This window comes from Mustelus asterias, chromosome 1, assembly GCF_964213995.1.
Source record: "Mustelus asterias chromosome 1, sMusAst1.hap1.1, whole genome shotgun sequence".
NCBI lineage: Eukaryota > Metazoa > Chordata > Chondrichthyes > Carcharhiniformes > Triakidae > Mustelus > Mustelus asterias.
The window spans coordinates 75,477,977-75,498,229 of NC_135801.1; the positions used below are offsets into that span (position 1 = coordinate 75,477,977).

A 20,253-nucleotide genomic window follows, 5' to 3' on the forward strand; every position below is an offset into this window, starting at 1 on the left:
AACTCAATAACCATGATCAATCCCCCTTTGTGGCACAATAGTCTCTCCCATGCAAATTAAATTGGACAAGGCGTCCCGCAGTCATGTGATCAAAGGTGATTGCAGAGGCAACATAATTGCTACGCTCAGACCCTGCATATCCCTCAATCATTAACCAGTCTGAGAACCAGACTCAAATTCATTGCAAATCATCAAGCCAAAGTACTTAACCTGTTCCAGTTTCAAAGTTAACCCGAGAACCAACCTCCTAGATATTTGGCTACAAGAAACTTTGCAATCTACTGAGACTTAACCTTCAAAACCCTACTGTTAGCCTAGCCTATTTTGACCTTGGGTGACTGTGGAGTTTGCACAGTGTCTCCATGTATACACGGGTTTCCTCTGGGCGCTCTGGTTTCCTCCCACAGTCCAAAGATGTGCAGGTTAGGTTGATTGACTATGCTAAATTATCCCTTAGTATCCAGGATGTGCGGGTTAGGTGGATTAGCAATGGCATATGCATGGGCTTACAGGGATGGGAGTGGGAAGCCTTGTAAGATGCTCTTTGAGAGATTTGGTAAGAATTGTCCGAATGGCCTCCTTCTGCATGTTAGTGATTTTATGGATCTGTATCCTGTCCCAGGTCATTCATGTCAGCCTCATTGTTTGTCACTCCTCTAAATTTAGTTAAGTGGCGAAGTTTTGACATTTTACACCTTACTTCAGGATCCAAGTCATTCACACAAGAGCAAAAAAGTGGTCCTAACACTTTTGCAGAACACTACTGCCTATCCTACAGTCTAAAAAAACTACCATAACTCACTGCTTTATGTCCTTAAGCTTTTTTTTGAAAATTCAATTTATCCCTCTTATTCCACAAGCCTCAATTTTGTTAATCAGCCTTTTATTTTAATTTTATTTATTGTCACAAGTAGGCTTAAATTAAAACTGCAATGAAGTTACTGCGAAAATCCCCTAGTCACCTGTTCGGGTACACAGAGGGAGAATTTTCACTTGGCCAATGCACCTAACCAGCATGTCTTTCAGACTGTGGGAGGCAACTGGAGTACCTGGAGGAAACTGACGCAGACATTGGGAGAATGCACAGATTCCGCACAGTGACCCAAGTCGGGAATTGAACCCGGGTCCCTGGCGCTGAGAGGCAGCAGTGCTAACCACTGCCACCCCATTATGTAGCACCTTGTCAATCACTACTCAAAATCCACAGATAACATCCACCACATTCCCTTCAAGTGCCTGTTTCTTCAAAGTGATTTAAGAATCCTCACCGACACCAAGTCTACGCAAGAGGTAGATATTAGAATATTCAATTCATTGTAAAACCATGTAGAATAAGCCAATTTAAGAGGGAGAGGTGGGATTGAGTGAAAGACAAAATTAAAACGTTCTTTTAAAATCTCCAACAATAATTGAATTTTGCAGGTCTGAGACTCTATGCTAGTAAAATGAAAAATTTCACAGCGAGGGGTTGGTTGACACCAAGACTCATCACATGAAAAATTCACTTACGCCTAACAGAAGCCCTAACTTTTACTAGCATGTTAGGAAACTGGTGGGCAAATACCACAACTTCAAGTCCTTCATGTGCATAAATGCTGAATCTATTGGCAAAATACCATTTTAGCAAAACTTGGAGTAACAAGCAAAAGAGACAGCAAGTTCCTTATTTTCATGTTTACTTGCAGATACCAGAAATTGCTTTCTGATGTACTTCAAAGTGTTGAGCCTCTTTTTGCTTTTACAGAAGTTAAAAATATATTTCTAGAAAACTTCCCCCCCCCCCACAAGATTCAGTTTAACCAGCTTTCAGTATCTGAAAAATAATGTATAATAAATTTTCAAGTCCCAACAACAAATGGATGGTATTGCTAACTGATGCCAGTTAATTTATACAGATTACAGAAAGATGAATGATGGTTTGAGTCTTTACTCAAGGAAAATTGATCTTTTGCCTTTAGGACAGAGTGGTTAGTAAAATTTTAATTGGTCTAAAAGTTGAAAAACTCATTTAAATTATACTTCTGTAGCACTTGGATGTGTTAGAGATGAAAAAGAATGAATATTTTATTCTTCAAAATAAAGAGATAAAGATCATTTCCTCACTGAGAAAAGACAGCATTTACTAAATCATTATCACAAGGATTTTATTCACGTTTAAAAAATCTACAATCTGTTAATTGGAACTAAAATTTCTGATGCAAATACTAAAATCTCAAAATTCTGCTGAAACATTTTTGAACTATACACCAAGGAAAGCAAAGTTATAAAATTCTTCAACCATAGGGAAAATTGCAGCTTTACACAGGTAAAAAGTACAAGACAGACAAATAAAATCTAGACACTTTACTATGCTAGTCTCAAGTGCCCATAAATTGGCAGTGAAGTATTTGTACAGGGAGTTTATGTACAAGACTAACAATTCTATACATTGTTGCCCATTAAAAAGAATCAATTTTTTTGTATGCAACCATACTATTCACTTTATGTATGGTCGTAGTGAAAGATCTCAGGCGAACCTCTTCAGAGTTGTTAATAAACTGTGGCCCTGATTCTTCCCACTTTTCTGGCACCTCCAGGTCTTTGTCTGTGTATATTAGGAGATCAAAAGAACCTGAAAAAAGAGAGAGAAATGAAAACAGGTTGTCAATACGATCACAAGATAAATACAGGCAAGTAAAGTCACTTAGCCATCCAAAACAGTCCTAAAGCCCCATTGCAGTTGGGCATGGGGTGGGTAAAAAAAATCTGGTTCATAGTTATACTCTTAAAAACATATCAATTTTTAGTTTTAGGAATACGACTTTCATGTTGGAGGTCAACATGTTACATTGGGAGGCAGTGACGTATTGGTATTGTCACTGCACTAGTAATCCAGAGACCTAGGGTACTCCTCTCGGGACTAGGGTTTGAATCCTACCACAGCAGATGGAGGAATTTAAATAGCTTTTTCAAAAAAATTGCAATTATGAGTTGAACGATAACAAAATTAATTGTTGATTATTCCTTTAGGAGAAGGCAATCTGCCATTGTTACCGGGTCTAGCCCGACTCTAGACACACATAGCAATGTGGTTGATTCTCAACTCAGGGATGGGACATAAATGCTTGCCCAGCCAGTGATGCCCACAAAGATTAAAAGAAAAAAAATGCAGCAAAAGTGAGCATCTGTTCAAAAACTATTAACTCTGATGGAAATGCAATTCAAATCAAGCTTTGGTTTATTACATTTAAAAAGGTAACCAATTCTTATCTTAAAAAGGGCAAGGGTAGAATTGTGAAAGCAGTTTAGCAGAGCCAGAAGGAGTGTCCTTATTTCAACAAAAAGTAGCTGGTAGAATTGTTCAAGCAAAGTCTACAGTGGGCCTAACAGAGCCTTGTGGCAGAAGGGGGGTAGCAAGAGTCAGCTTTGGACGGCAGTTGGTAAATGTCAATAACCAGAACAAGGAGCTACGGCATCCACAATTATGAGGTATTAAAGAAAAGGGTCATTTAGCTAAAAGGCTAATGGAAGGATCCCCATGATATATTACATTGGAGAATAGCTGAAACGTTGGAGCATTGAAGAGAATTTCAGAGAGCTGTGGCATGCCTTTTGGACTGGTCATTATAGAAATAAACTTTAAGATTGTTGCAATGTATAAGAAGGGATCCTTTGAGGGTGAAATAAAAACAGATTGCACAGCGCAAGTAATTATAAACTGTTGGTTTTGGTATTGTTTCCTATGTACAATAAAGTTTGTTTCTGTTTGAAAATTGAGGTGACATAGTTCGTCGGCCGATTGTTCAGATTTCTTCTAAATGTTAACGCTCCCCAACAGGTCGTACTAGTAAAAATGTAAAATTTTGAATAGAAACAAAATACAGAACAAAATTTTGAACATCTTAGCCTAAACTAGCAGAGCTCACAGAGAAATACTACATCAGAGAGAGTATACATAACATACATTGAAGGGCAGGAGATAAAATAATTTGTAAAGTCTCCACTTGGCAGAGTATTGACCCCATCTTTGCTGTCCAGAAAAAAGACCAAACATGCACATTCACGGAGATGTTGACGAAGTGGTATTGTCACTAGACCAGTAATCTTAATGCTCTGAGGACCCAGATATGAATCCCGCCATGGCATATGTGAAATTTGAATTCATATAAACATAGAAGATAGGAGCACGAGGAGGCCATTTGGCCATTCCAGTCAGCTCCGCCATTCACAACTATCATGGCTGATTGTCCAACTTAATAGCCTAATCCTGCTTTCTCCTCATAACCTATGATCCTATTCGCCCTAAGTGCTATGCCTAGCTGACTCTTGAATACATTCAATGTTTTGACATCAACTACTTCCTGTGGTAATGAATTCCACAGGCTCACCAAACTTTGGGTGAAGAAATGTCTTCTCATCTCCATCCTAAATGGTCTACCCTGAATCCTCAGTCTGTGACCCCTGGTTCTGGACTTCCCCCACCATCGGGAACATCCTCCCTGCATGTATCCAGTCTAGTCCTGTTAGAATTTTATAAGTCTCAATGAGATCTCTCCTCATTCATCTGAACTCCAGCGAAAACAATCCTAACCTAGTCAATCTCTCCTCATACATCAGTCGCGCCATTACTGGAATCAGCCTGGTAAACCTTTGCTGCACTCCCGAGTGCAAGAATATCCTTCCTCAGAAAAAGAGACCAAAACTGCACACAATACTCTCGGTGTGGCCTCACCAAGGCCCTGTATAGTTGCAACACATCCCTGCTCCTGTACTCAAAACCTCCCACAATGAAGGCCAACATACCATTTACCTTCTTTACTGCCTGCTGCACTTGCATGCTTACCTTCAGCAACTGGTGCACAAGGACGCCCAGGTCCCGTTACACGCTCCCCTTTCAAAATTTACAGCCATTCAGGTAGTAATCTGCCTTCTTGTTTTTGCTTCCAAATGCTCACATTTATCCAAATTAAACTGTATCTGCCATTGATTTGCCAATTCAATCTGTCCAGATCATGCTGTAGGATCTCTGCATCCTCGTCACAGTTCACCCTCCCACCCAAATTGGTATCACTGCAAACTTTGAAATGCTACATTTTGTTCCCTCATCCAAATCAGGAATATATTGTGAATAGCTGGGGTCCCAGCACCGATCCCTGTGGCACCCCACAAGTTACTGCATGCCAATTTGAAAAGGACCTATTAATTCCTATTCTGTTTCCTCTCTGCCAACCAGTTTTCTATCCATCTCAATACACTTTCCCCAATCCCAAGCGCTTTAATCTTGCATAATCTTATGTGGGACTTTGTCAAACGCTTTCTGAAAGTCCAAATATACCGCATCGACTGGCTCCCTCTTGAATTCGAGAATTTTCCCCACTACCGATGTTAGGCTTATGGTCCATAATTCCTTGTTTTCTCTCTACTTCCCTCTTTGAATATTGGAGTGACATTGTCTGCCCTCCAATTTGCAGGGACTGTTCCAGAGTCTATAGAATCCTGGAAGATGACCACCAATGCATCCACTATTTTTAGAGCCACTTCCTTCAATACTGTGTGATGTAGATTATCAGGCCCTGATGATTTATCTGCCTTCAATCCCATCAATTTTCCCAGCACCATTTCTCCACTGATATCGATCGCCCTCAGTTCTTTCCCCTCACTAAATCTTGCATTCTCCAACATTTCTGGTATCGATTTGTCCTCTTTTGTGAAGACAGAACCAAAGTATGTATGCAGTTGCTCAGTCATTTCTTTGCCCACCTATTATACATTTCTGTCTGTCGGGGACCTACATTTACCAACCCCTTTCACTTCACTTATCTATAGAAACTCTTAGTGTCAGTCTTTATCTTCCCTGCAAGCTTACTTTCATACTGTATTTTTCCCTTTTTAAAAATCAATTCCTTGGTCCTTCTTTGCTGAATTCTAAACTGCTCCCAATCCTCCAGAACTGGTCCCAATGCCTCAGAAATCTGAAACCTTCCCCCGACACCATCTCTTCAGTCACGTATTCAACCGATATATCCTGTCATTTCTACTCTGACTAGCATGTGGCACAGGTAGTAACCCTGAGATCACTACCTTTGAGGTCCGATTGCTTAACTTTCTTCCTAGCTCCCTGTATCCCTGCGGCACGGTAGCACAGTGGTTAGCACTGCTGCTTCACAGATCCAGGGTCCCGGGTTCGATTCCCGGCTCGGGACACTGTCTGTGTGGAGTTTGCACATTCTCCTCGTGTCTACATGGGTTTCCTCCGGGTGCTCCGGTTTCCTCCCACAGTCCAAAGATGTGCGGGTTAGGTTGATTGGCCAGGTTAAAAATTGCCCCTTAGAGTCGTGAGATGCGTAGATTAGTGGGTAAATATGTGGGGGTAGGGCCTGGGTGGGATTGTGGTCGGTGCAGACTCGATGGGCCAAATGGCCTCCTTCTGCACTGTAGGGTTTCTATGATTCTATGTATTCTACTTTTAGGACCTCATTCCTTTTTTTAACCTATGTTGTTTGTACCAATCTGTACCACGTTGTTCACTGGCTGTTCACCCTCCCCCTCTAGAATGTCCTGTACCCGTTCTGAAAATGTAAGGACTGAAGTGTTCAATAAAAATCTGGAATTAAAAGTCCAGATAGACTTTCAAAGTCTAACGATGGCCATGAGACCATTGTCTACTGTCATAAAAGCCCATCTGGATCACTAATGTCTTTTGGGGAAGGAAATCTGCTGTCCTTACCTCGTCTGGCCTACTTGTGAATCTAAGCTCACAGCAATGCATATGACCTTTAATTGCCCTCTGAAATGGCCTTCGCAAGCCACTCAGTCCAAGGACAATAAAGAGATGAGCAATAAATGCCAACAAGAGAGATATCCCTTATAGGAATTAAAAACTAAGCAATACCCTATAGAACAGCAACATGCAACATTCACGGAGCACTGCTACCATTCAACACCTAGTAGCTAGTCATATGGAATGGCAATTAATGGGATCTGGAAGCAGGTTAGTTGCAGTGGTCTTTGTCCTTGGTGTGATATAGAGACCAGAAAGGAGGAAAAGTAAAATTATCGCTAACACTGTTTGATATTTTATACAAGATACTATTAAAAATATTCACTTACATGCAGCATCTAGCAAAGGCAAAAAAGTCACCGTGGCAGTGATTTGTCTAATGACGGACCGGATTTCATCTTGAATCGCTTTCTCAGATTTATCTCTTGGCTGGCTGCAATGAGACATTTGTATTAAAAGCAAAGTACTGGCGATCAAAATCAATATTTCTGGTCTTTATTTGTTAAAATTGAAAACAGAAGCTCTTTAATTTTCAAATGGGAATATTTTGATGAGGTTAGCTAAGACTGTTCCATCTTCAAGTGTTTCTCTTGAGCCAGCCGCGAGGATTTAAGCTCACATGACATTAAAACAAGCATAATTATAATAAAATTACTCAAAATGTCAGTACCAACTTTGGGACAGAAAGTGTAACATTATAATATACATAAAAAGATGTCCAAAAGTTTTAATTATTTCTCCTACTCAAAATCTTGTATTTTTCCTTAAAGTCTATTCCAACATGTGAGAGATTTCAGGTACACTGTCTTAAAGAGGCAGACACCACATCCCTCCCCTTTAACTTTCTTATGCAATCAAAATTGTTTTACTCAAACCACATTCTAAATAAACATTATACACAAATACACACAAAGTAAACATTTGCAAATCGATGTAGCAATTGCTCTTTGGAAAGATCTTGAGGCTTGCATTTCTTCGAGAAAGCTTCAACTACGCACTGCTCCAAATATAGTCTTGCATAGGATTCTTCCATACAGGCTTGCTGCTTTCTGAATTCTGACCATGGACTACATACTTTCCTCAGCAGACGGTGTCAGTCTCCATTGATCCTTTTCTCTGTCAGGCACCCTTATTCTACACTGCGTGCAAGTACCGTCATTGCAATTCAACAGTCTTATGTCCTGACAATTCTTGCACACTCTCAGTTTGCCACTTGCAAAGGAAATGGTCCTGGTACTCTATTTCTGGTACTTGGGTTGCGTGATAAAGTTTCTTCTCTACCTAGTGTTTCTGTTCGGCATGTTTTCCATCGACTATGTTGTCATGTTAGTTCTTGTGCATTTCTACTAGTGTGACCATTTCAGCAATCTTGTTCTGGCATGTAATCTCAGTTTCCTTCTCTGCCTCACTTATTCTGTGGCTTGCTTGTAAGTTATTGCTTGCTTGTAGGTTATTGCAAAAACCTTCAAAGGAACTTATTAAAAGCAAAAGGATGGGACGCAACTGAGTCTTGCTTGCTTTCAGCTCTTCATTTAGTTGCACTGGGTCATTTGCCGGTGCGCTACTTATCAAAGGTCTTTTGGTGTCTACCTTCAGGCTATCCCCCTCTCTGGGGTTTTTCACTTGCATATTCATTTCTGTGACTCGTCAGTGCTCTTGGCCTTCTTAAAACTCAGTCACACATTTGCTCATTTTTCCCCCTCCTCACATCTTTCACAAGCCAGCACTTTCTTGCAAGGATTGATGCTACTTACAATATTACCGCTATATTCTCTTTACACTATATTGCCTTCACAAAGTAGTAGAATTCTGTCCTCAAAGAGTTCAGTCTACAGATAAACTTCTGATGACCTTCTTCAGACTTCTGACCCTCAAGCCTGGCTTCCACCCTACTCACAGCGCAGCTGAAGTCATAAATGACATCACCTGATATAGCGATGTACTATCCTCCATTCTTCCTCATTCTAACCTATCCCTTATTTGGTAAGGTTGACCAAGTCATTGTCCAACATGGTTCCATTTCAGCCTGGTGCAGCCAAGTAGACAGCACACCTCCAGTAATGGCTCCTCTTTCTGTTCTCCACTGTCAACACTGTTTTATAGTCCTGAAAGATCAATGAGGTGACCTCATCGAAGTTTATTTTAATAAACAGCATGGAAAGGCAAATCTGAAAACTAAACTGAACAGAATAAAAGGATTCATGCTCAATCTTGTAAGAGGCAAATTTAGGACCAAAATCAATCAACTTTCCTTCACACAAAGCTTAACCAATGCTCAGAATGGGTACAGTAGTGACAGGAAAAGCCTGGAAATGTTTTAAGAAACAACTTAGAGTGCCTTTGGTACATTGGCCTTTATAAATCGGAGTATAGAGTATAAAAGTTGGGGTGTTATGGTAAGGTTATATAAGGCATTGGTGAGGCCGAATTTGGAGTATTGTGTACAGTTTTGGTCACCTAGTTACAGGAAGGATGTAAATAAGGTTGTAAGAGTGCAGAGAAGGTTCACAAGGATGTTGCCGGGACTTGAGAAGCTGAGTTACAGAGAGAGATCGAATAGGTTGGGACTTTATTCCCTGGAGCGTAGAAGATTGAGGGGAGATTTGATAGAGGTGTGTAAGATTTTGATGGGTATAGATAGAGTGAATGCAAGCAGGCTTTTTCCACTGAGGCTAGGGGAGAAAAAAACCAGAGGGCATGGGTTAAGGGTGAAATGAGAAAAGTTTAAAGGGAATATTAGGGGGGGCTTCTTCACGCAGAGAGTGGTGGGAGTGTGGAATGAGCTGCCGGATAAAGTGGTAAACATTTAAGAAAAACTTGGGACGGGTTCATGGATGAGAGGGGTGTGGAAGGATATGGTCCAAGTGCAGGTCAGTGGGACTAGGCAAAAAATGGTTCGGCACAGACAAGAAGGGCCAAAAGGCCTGTTTCTAAGCTGTAATTTTCTATGGTTCTAACTGGACCATGATGGGAAGTGAGAAATGCGTAGCTAATATGTATACACGAGCCTTTATCCTTTAAAATTAACAGCCTGAACCAGAGGGTGATTTTGAGCCCACACTCTCCATTTGCGGGTATGGCAAGTCTCTGTGACCTTGACAACCCTTTATATGTCCATACATTATGCAATAATTTGGCAAGCACGATAGCAGGAAAAGCGGTACATAGAACTTGCAGATTAATAGTACAAAGAATGTAAAATTAAAAAAAGGCAGTCAGCAATGACTATTGAAACAATTATGTAGAAATGCAGAGAGAAATTACACATGAAGCATTAACTGTTCTTTTCTCCGTACGGGTCCTGCCAAGCCAGCTGTGCTTCCAACCTCCCCACTCGTGTTCCAAACGTTAATAGTTTAGACAATATTTTGAAATTTGAATTTCAGGCCATGGTGAGAAGCTCACCATCGAGGTCACGTGCTGAATGCAAATCACTCATTGCTAATACCTTGGGAAGGTCTGAGATACGAGCCAGTCACTACCCTTGCAAGGTGTTACCTGTTTCAGGTGAGGAAGTCACCAGGAATATGGTTCAGGCAGTAACAGAGCAGGAGAAGCAGTTTGATAAGAACTGTGGATGCAGTTACAGCCTGGTATGGAAATGGCTTCTGGCTGGCTTGGTAAGTTCAATGTGTGAGGTGAGGCAAGAGATCTTGCACCCCAATTCAGATTACTCTCCCACCACACAATTTTAAGAGCAACACAGTAGTTAGTACTGCTGCCTCACAGTCCCAGGCACCCGGGTTCGATTCCCGCTTGGATGACCGTTTGCGTGGGTTTCCTCCCACTGACCAAAGATGTGTGGGTTAGGTTGATCGGCCATGCTAAATTGTCGCTTGATATCAAGGAGATTAGCAGGGTAAATACAGGAGGTTACGGGGATAGAGCCTGGGTGAGATTGTTGGTGCAGGCTCAATGGGCTGAATGGCCTCCTGCTGCACTGTAGGGATTCTATGAACTCTTCATCACATTAACCTGAAACATTTTCTGTTTCTCTCGCCACAAATGCTGCCAGGCTTGCTGAGTATTACCAACATTTTCTGTTTTCATTATTCTTAAAGAACATCTCCTGCTCTGCTTGGAGAAAGTGCCATTGAATGAATTCCAAAAACCTGTACAGGTAGATCAGGCACTTCCAGCATAAGAACATAAGAAATAGGAGCAGGAGTAGGCCATCTAGCCTCTCGAGCCTGCCCCGCCATTCAATAAGATCATGGCTGATCTGATAGTGGTTTAGTTCCACTTACCCATCCGCTCCCCATAACCCTTAATTCCCTTATTGATCAGAAATCTATCTACCTGTGACTTAAACATATTTAACGAGGTAGCCTCCACTGCTTCAATGGGCAGAGAATTCCAGAGATTCACCACCCTCTGAGAGAAGTTCCTCCTCAACTCTGTCCTAAACTGACTCCCCCTTATTTTGAGGCTGCGTCTTCTAGTTCTCGTTTCCTTTCTAAGTGGAAAGAATCTCTCTGCCTCTACCCTGTCTAGCCCCTTCATTATCTTATATGTCTCTAAGATCTCCCCTCAGCCTTCTAAACTTCAACGAGTACAGGCCCAATCTACTCAATCTCGCCTCATAAGCTAACCCCCTCATCTCTGGTATCAACCTGGTGAACCTTCTCTCCAAGGCCAATACATCCTTCCGCAAATAAGGGGATCAAAATTGCACACAGTACTCTGGTTGCGGCCTCACCAGTACCTTGTACAGTTGCAGCAAGACCTCCCTGCTTTTATACTCCATCCCCTTCGCGATAAAGGCCAACATTCCATTTGCCTTCTTGATCACCTGCTGCACCTGCAAACTGAGTTTTTGTGATTCATGCACCAGGACCCCCAGGTCCCTCTGCACAGTAGCGTGTTGTAATTTTTCCCCATTTAAATAATAGTCCATTTTACTATTATTCCTTCCAAAATGGATAACCTCACACTTGTCAACGTTATACTCCATCTGCCAGCTCCTTGGCCACTCACTTAGCCTATCCAAATCTCTCTGCAGACTCTCTGTGTCCTCCACGCAATTTGCATTTCCACTCATCTTTGTATCATCCGCAAACTTTGTTACCCTACACTCGTCCCCTCCTCCAGATCGTCTATGTATATGGTAAACAGTTGGGGCCCCAGGACCGATCCCTGCGGCACGCCACTAGTCACCAACTGCCAACCAGAAAAGCACCCATTTATTCCAACTCTCTGCTTCCTGTTAGCTAGCCAATCCTCAATCCACGCTAACACTTTACTCCCAACTCTGTGTACCCTGATCTTCTGCAGCAACCTTTTGTGAGGCACCTTATCGAACACCTTCTGGAAATCCAAAAACACCACATCCACCGGTTCCCCTCTGTCAACCGCACTCGTTACATCTTCATAAAAATCCAGTAAATTCGTCAAGCACGACTTTCCCTTCATGAATCCATGCTGCGTCTGCTTGTTCGAACCATTTTTTTCCAGGTGTCCTGCTATTTCTTCTTTAATGATGGATTCCAGCAATTTCCCAACTACGGATGTTAAGCTAACTGGCCTGTAGTTACCCGCCTTTTGTCTACCTCCTTTTTTAAACAGTGGCGTCACATTAGCTGTTTTCCAATCAGCCGGCACTTCCCCAGAGTCCAGCGAATTTTGATAAATTACAACCAACGCATCCACTATTACTTCTGCCATTTCTTTCAGTACCCTGGGATGCATTCCATCCGGGCCCAGGGACTTGTCTACCTTTAGTCCCATTAGCCTACCAAGCACTACCTCTTTAGTAATAGTAATCATTTTAAGGACCTCACCCCCTACAGTCCCACGACCATCAATTTTCGGTAAGCTATTTGTGTCCTCTACCGTGAAGACCGACACAAAAAACTTGTTTAAGGCCTCGGCCATTTCTTCGTTTCCCATTATTAAATCCCCCTTCTCGTCTTCTAAGGGTCCAACATTTACTTTAGCCACTCTTTTCATATATTTGTAAAAACTTTTACTATCAGTTTTTATATTTTGTGCTAGTTTAGGTTCATAATCTATCTTTCCTTTATCACTTTCTTAGTAGTTCTTTGTTGTTTTTTAAAGCTTTCCCAATCTTCTAATTTCCCACTAGTTTTGGCCACTCTGTACGCATTGGTTTTTAATTTAATACTCTCCTTTATTTCCTTAGTTATCCACGGCTGGTTATCCCTTTTCTTACATTCCTTTTTTATCACAGGAATATATTTCTGCTGAGTACTGAGAAAAATCTTTAAAATCCGCCACTGTTGCTCAGCTGTCCTACCAACTAGTCTGCATTCCCAGTCTACATTAGCTAATTCTGCCCTCATCCTATTGTACTCTCCTCTGTTCAAGCAGAGGACACTGGTTTGGGACCCTACTTTCTCTCCCTCCATTTGTATTAGAAATTCAACCATATTGTGATCACTCATTCCGAGAGGCTCCCTCACAAGAAGATCATTAATTTTACCTGTCTCATTACACAGGACCAGATCCAAGATAGCTTGCTCCCTCGTAGGTTCTGTAACATACTGTTCGAGGAAACTATCCCGACAGCATTCTAAGAACTCTTCCTTAAGTCCACCGCGTCCGACTTGAGTCAACCAATCAATATGCAGGTTAAAATCCCCCATGATTATTGCTGTTCCATTTTTGCACGCATTCATTATTTGCTTGTTTATAGCCCGCCCCACCTCAAAGTTATTATTTGGGGGCCTATAGACCACGCCCACCAGTGACTTTCTCCCCTTACTATTCCTTATCTCCACCCACAACAATTCCACATTATGCTCCTTAGAGCCTATATCATCTCTCACTACTGCCCTGATGTTATCTTTAATTAACAGAGCTTCCCCACCTCCTTTTCCTTCCTGTCTATCCTTCCGAAATGTCTGATACCCCTGGATATTCAGTTCCCAGTCTTGGTCACCCTGCAACCACGTTTCTGTAATGGCCACTAGATCATACCCATTTGTACTGATTTGTGCCATCAACTCATTCACTTCGTTTCGAATGCTACGTGCATTCAGGTAAAGTGTCTTTATGCTAGCCTTCATATGGACCCGGGTTGTTAGTGCATTCTTTTGATTGCATGCTCTGTCCCTACCTGTCGCAAACTGGTTATCCTTCCCCAGACCATTTCCTCGCACTGCGTTGACCACCTCCCTTCTTGTGTTTGTCACCTTTTTTACTCTGCCTGAGCCCTTGACTCCTTTAACTAGATGAATGTCCTCATCATTAACCCTCAATCGTACCCTCTCCTTTACCTTTGATTTTGTAATTCCCCATACCCCTGAACCCTCCTCCCCCCCACTATTTAGTTTAAAGCCCTATTTACATCCCTAGTTATACGATTCGCCAGGACACTGGTCCCAGCATGATTCAGACGAAGACCATCCCATCTGAACAGGTCCCATCTTCCCCAATACTGATGCCAATGTCCCATGAATTCAAACCCATTCCTCCCACACCAATCTTTGAAACACAGAGCATTCCCTCAGTACTGCACTGAACAATCATCCTAGATAACGTGCATAAGTGTTACAGGGGCCTTGAATCCATATTCCTCTGACTTGTCGGCACACAGTCAAGCTAATACTTAAGCCACATTGTCAAAGACCATTGATGGAATTCTTTTGAATTTGAGAACAAACACTTATTGCAAAGACATCAAAAGCTGACAAGTAACCCTTTTCCTCAAATTACAAAAGCATTAATCAATAGCAACAGGTTTACAACAGTCAATTGCAGCACATATCAGTTGAAGCGAAGACCACTAGGCTCCTGATCTCATTATATCCTTGTGCAAAGATGAACAAAAGAACTGAATTCCAGAAGCTGGGTTGAGAGTGACTTCCCTTGACATCAAGTCAGCATTTGACAAAATTTAGTATCAAAGGAGCCATAGCAAAATTGAAGTCAGTTTAGGGATGGGAGAAGTCAAACTGTGCAACAAGGAAGATGGCTGCAGCTGTTGGAGGCCAATCATCTCATCCCAGGACATTGTTGCAGGATTAAAGTTTAAAAGTTTATTTTATTTGTCACAAGTAATCTTACATTCACACTGTAATGAAGTTACTGTGAAAAATGTGATTATTAACAAGTTCAATTTTGTGATTTAAATGCAGTCTGTTAGGCAGTGTTCTAGGTCCAGACATTTTCGACTACTTCACACAAGACCTTCCCTCCACCCTAAGGTTAGAAGTGGGGAGGTCCACTGATGACTGCAGTGTTTGAAACCAATCACAATCCTGATACTGAAAACAGTCATGCTTGCATGCAACTAGATCTGAACAACATTAAATTTGGATTTGGACTGACATTATAACGTAGAAGATAGGAGCAGGAGGAGGCCACTCAGCCCTTTGAGCCTGCACCGCTATTCATCACGATTATGGCTGTTTGTCCAACTCAATAGCCTAATCCTGCTTTCTCCTCATAACCTTTGATTCCATTCGCCTCAAGTACTATATCTGCCCACCTCTTGAATACATTCAATATTTTGGCATCAACTACTTCCTGTGGTAATTAATTCCACAGGCTCACCACTCTTTGGGTGAAGAAATGTCTCCTCATCTATCCCAGCACCAATCCATGTGGCACCCCACTAGTTACTGCCTGCCAATTTGAAAAGGGCCCATTAATTCCTACTCTTTGTTTCCTCTCTGCAAACCAGTTTTCTATCCATCTCAATACACTTCCCCCAATCCCATACTCTTTAATCTTGCATGATAATCTCTTATGTGGGACTTTGTCAAACGTTGCCTGAAAGTCCAAATATACCACGTCGACTGGCTCTCCCTTGCCAACTCTACTAGTTACATCTTCAAAGAATTCCAACAGATTTGTCAAGCATGATTTCCCCTTCATAAATCCATGCTGACCCTGTCTGATCCTGCCACTGCTATAAAGTCGTTGATAAAGTATTCAAGAATTTTCCTCACTACCGATGTTAAGCTTACTAGTCTATAATTCCGTTTTCTTTCTATCTCCCTTTTTGAATATTGGAATGACATTCGCTCCCCCCCCGCCCCCCCCCCACACAATCTGCAGGAACTGTTCCAGAGTCTATAGAGGAACTGTTCCAGAGTCTATAGAATCCTGGAAGATGACCACCAATGCACCCACTATTTCTAGAGCTACTTCCTTAAATACTCTGGGATGTAGATTATCGAGCCCTGGCGATTTATCTGCTTTCAATCCCATCAATTTTCCCAGCACCATTTCTCTACTAATATTGATCTCCCTCAGTTCTTCCTTCTCATTAAATCTTGCATTCTCCAACATTTCTGGTCATAACCATCTCTCCATATCATTCAAAAGTATTACCATCACCAAAAATCCCACCAATGTTCTAGGTGTTACCATTAACCAGAACCTTAACTGGACCAGCCAAATACAGTGGCTCCAACAGCAGGTCAGAGGCCTTAAATTCTCTGCCAAATAACTCACTTCCTGACACCCCCAAAGACTGTTCACCACCTAGAAGGCACAAGTCAGGAATGTGATGGAACAGTCCAACTTACTTGGAAAAGTGTGATTCCAACCCTCAAGGAGTTGTGATTGGTACCGAACACAGAAATCAGAGAGAAGTCCAACAGCATCCAGGACAAAGCAGCATGTTTGATTGGCACCCTTTCAACACCCACACATGGCACTGTGTACCATATGTAAAGGTGTACTGCAGCAGCTCATCCAGGAAGTAAATCGCAACCTCTACCTCCTTAGAAGAACGAGGACAGCAGAGGTGTGGAAATGCCATCACCTGCAAATGTTTCCAATCCTCTCCCCACAAAAAAAAAGCACCACCCTGACTTGGAACTTTACTGGATCAAACTCCTGGAACTCTCTTTCACTGTAGGTCTACTTAAACCAGGTGGACTGCAGCATTTCAAGAACTTCTCAAGGCACTAATCATAGAATCCCAACAATGCAGAAAGAGGCCATTCGGCCCATTGAATCTGCACTGACAACAATCCCACCCAGGCCCTATCCCCGACCTTAAGGGGCAATTTAGCATGGCCAATCAACTTAACCTGCACACCGTTGGACTGTGGAAGGAAACAGGAGCACCTGGAGGAAACCCACACAGACACTAATATTGGGCAATAAATGCTGGCCTTGCCAATGATGCTCACATCCCACAAATATATATTTTTAACTTAAAGATTCCACAGTTTAGTTAATTCTCATTTGGACTTGCCAACAAGTTTCTAGATTTGATACAAAATAATACAACTTGGCCAACAGTTGCTAACTTTTTCATTTATGTAAAAATGAGTGAAGCAAAAAATTATTTAGACCTCTACTAATAGTTCAGGCAGGAAATTCCATCCTAAAACTGTCAAACTTACCCAAAACAATTTAACTAGTTCAGATTTACAGGAGGAAAACTATTGCAGAGTTGTTTCTTCGTTTCCCCACATCTTTGGCAGTGTATCTCCCACCAAAATAAATAAATCGGATACAAATTCCACACAAGTATTCCAGAGTTCAGGCAAAAATATTATAAGATTTCATAACACTCAATTGAGAGAGATTTATAGTGGGCTTTATATTAAGTTTGCAATCAAGCACATCTATTTCTGTGGGATTGTTCATCCTTCATAATTAACTTTGTCATTAATCCAAAATTTGCCCGTCAACATGAGCATAAATGGCTTGGATTGTGCCGTCAGGGCCAAGTAACCACACTCACTTCTAAACTCAAAGAAAGCTGTGCACAAACGTCAAGCAATGTGTGTGTCAGCAACTACCTCCTTCCCCATAGCAGTTTAAATCTGGTGCCAAATCAAGGGAATGCCTTGGCGTGTTGCAGCAGCGATGCCAGCAAGCAGGTAAGCAACCAATCAAATTGAAGTATCCACAAAGTAAATCAAAGAGTTAACACTCAAAGCCTTCAGTTTTCATTTAAATTTTCAGATAGCAAATTAAATATGACTATTAAAATAGAAGCAAAAATAAAATGACAGACTTTTAAAGAGAAAGGTTTTTTTAAACATGAAATATGTTTAATCATTATAGAGAAATCTGATATGGCACAAATATAAAATTAGCTTTTCATGGCTAGCAAGGGTCTTTAGCAGAAACTACAATGTTAACATGCCTTAAAAACCCACCCACATCTCATTCAAGATGAGACATTTTCTAGGGTTTTTAAACAGCAAGACTAACAGCCCTAGAATGGAAGTTTTTGCTGATTCACAATTGCAAGGGGGGTGGCAGTGTGTGGGAAGCTCTACAGTACACACTATGGAAGTACAGTCACTGACAGCAACTTCTGGATTTGCACATCATCCCACATGTATCCAAATTCTTAAAGTTGCAGCCAGTTTTGGTGGAGTAATGATCACGGATCACAGCAAGATTCACACTCATATACAAATGACAGGCAGCACTATACTTAGCTTGGATGAGAGAAGGTTGGAATGAAGATAAAAATTGAGTAATGCTAGTAAGTTCCTTTGTACATTATATGCTGGCAAGGCAGCGACCTTTTAACTGGTTATTAAAGTGCAATACAAATTTTAATCTAGAGGACAGCTACCCAAAAAAAGGTAAGGGACAGTAATGCTATCATCAAATGGTAGCCACTGTGAAGCTTCCCTGTCAGATCTACTCTTAAAACCACAAAAATATCCTTGGCAATCAGGCAACTAAGCAAAATTGCAAACACAAATTATGCTTTCCCCTCAACTGCAACACTTTTGTACTCAATACTCTCACAAGTGCGCATGTCCAAATAATACAAAAACAATGGGGCAAGGCAAGCATAGAGATAACTATGCTCAAAGTTGTTTAGTTATGGCCTCTACATGAGTTTTCAACCTTACACTCACACTACTCTTTCCATTTTTGTCCATGCAAGCAATTGGAGGACTTGCAGGATCACCCCATTAACCTAATTCTCACAGTAGCACATGGGTAAAATGTGGCTTAAAACAGAAGATACTCAACAATGGCATCAGGTAGTCTGGTCAGAACCTCTGAAGCCTGAAGATTGTGGACAAGTTCCACTCCAGAGATAAGATTCTCCACCAAGTTCAGGTTGACACAGGAGTGTTGCTGTATTGTCAGGGGTACAGTCTTTCAAACAAAGCATTAAACCAGGGCCCCATCTGGTAGACACTACACTATTTTTGAGAGCAGGCAAATTCTTCCCAGTGCCCTGGCTAGTACTTATTCCTCAATATCATTCAAAAGATAATTTATCTCTGGTAATTTATCTCATTGATGTTTGTGGAAAGCTGTGTGCAAACTGGCTGCCCCACTTCCTATATTGAAGCACTGATTACTATGTTGTTGGCTGTAAATTTTGGATTTGAAAGGTATACAAATTCAAGCTCTCATTTTCTACCTAGCTAGCACCTGTGCAGCCAATACAGAAGAAATCAGAGTGGCACTGTCCCTGACTCTGTGGGACTGCAGATGTAAGTAAGCTGGATCAACCATCACAATAGATCTTTGCACTAATCACCCACCCTAGGGTATATTCTACTTGCACAAAGGTCATACACAAAGAACAAAACAGCACAGGAACAGGCCCTTCGGCTCTCCAAGCCTGCGCCGCTCATGTTCCCACTAGACCATTCTTTTGTATCCCTCGATTCCCAGTCTGTTCATGTGGTTATCTAGATAAGTTTTAAACGATCCCAGCGTGTCCGCCTCAATCACCTTGCTTGGCAGTGCATTCGAGGCCCCCACCACCCTCTGTGTAAAATACGTCCCCTTGACATCGGTGTTGAACCTTGCCCCCCTCACTTTGAACCCGTGACCCCTTGTGTTTGTCACCTCCGACCTGGGAAAAAGCTTCCCACTGTTCACTCTATCTATGCCCGTCATAATTTTATACACCTCTATTAGGTCGCCCCTCATCCTCCGTCTTTCCAGGGAGAACAACAGGGAGAACCCAGTTTACCTAATCCCTCCTCATAGCTAAGACCCTCCATACCAGGCAACATCCTGGTAAACCTTCTCTGTACTCTCTGCAAAGCCTCCACGTCCTTCTGGTAGTGTGGCGACCAGAACTGGACGCAGTATTCCAAGTGTGGCCTAACCATCATTCTATACAACTGCAACATCATATGCCAACTTTTATATTCTATGCCCCGTCCAATAAATGCAAGCATGCCATATGCCTTCTTCACCACCCTCTCCACCTGTGCTGCCACCTTTAAGGATCTGTGGACTTGTACACCCAGGTCCCTCTGTGCGTCTATACTCCTGATGGTTCTGCCATTTATTGTATAGCTCCCCCTTACATTAGATCTACCGAAATGCATCACTTCGCATTTATCTGGATTAAATTCCATCTGCCATTTCTCCGCCCAATGTTCCAGCCTATCTATATCCTGCTGTATTCTCTGACAATGTTCATAACTATCCGCAACACCAGCAATCTTCGTGTCGTCCACAAACTTACTGATCACATCAGCTACATCTTCCTCCAAATCATTTATATATATCACAAACAGCAGAGGTCCCAGTACAGAGCCCTGCGGAACACCACTAGTCACAGACCT

The 20,253-nt window shown here is 41.8% G+C and overlaps 1 protein-coding gene across 2 annotated transcripts in view; it reads right to left on the reverse strand.

The window, feature by feature from the left end:
• Nucleotides 1-1,966: 1,966 nt before the first annotated feature.
• mad2l1 (MAD2 mitotic arrest deficient-like 1 (yeast)) overlaps nt 1,967-20,253 on the reverse strand; it is a 28,783-nt gene continuing 10,496 nt past the window's right edge. The window contains exons 4-5 of one of the 2 annotated variants that reach the window (XM_078213822.1): nt 7,090-7,193; nt 1,967-2,611 (exon numbers count right to left, since the gene is read on the reverse strand). In XM_078213822.1, coding sequence (XP_078069948.1) covers nt 2,439-2,611; nt 7,090-7,193 — 277 coding nt within the window. In that variant the 3' untranslated portion in view covers nt 1,967-2,438. The remainder of the gene's footprint in view (nt 2,612-7,089; nt 7,194-20,253) is intronic. The other variant, XM_078213830.1, reaches the window with a different exon arrangement.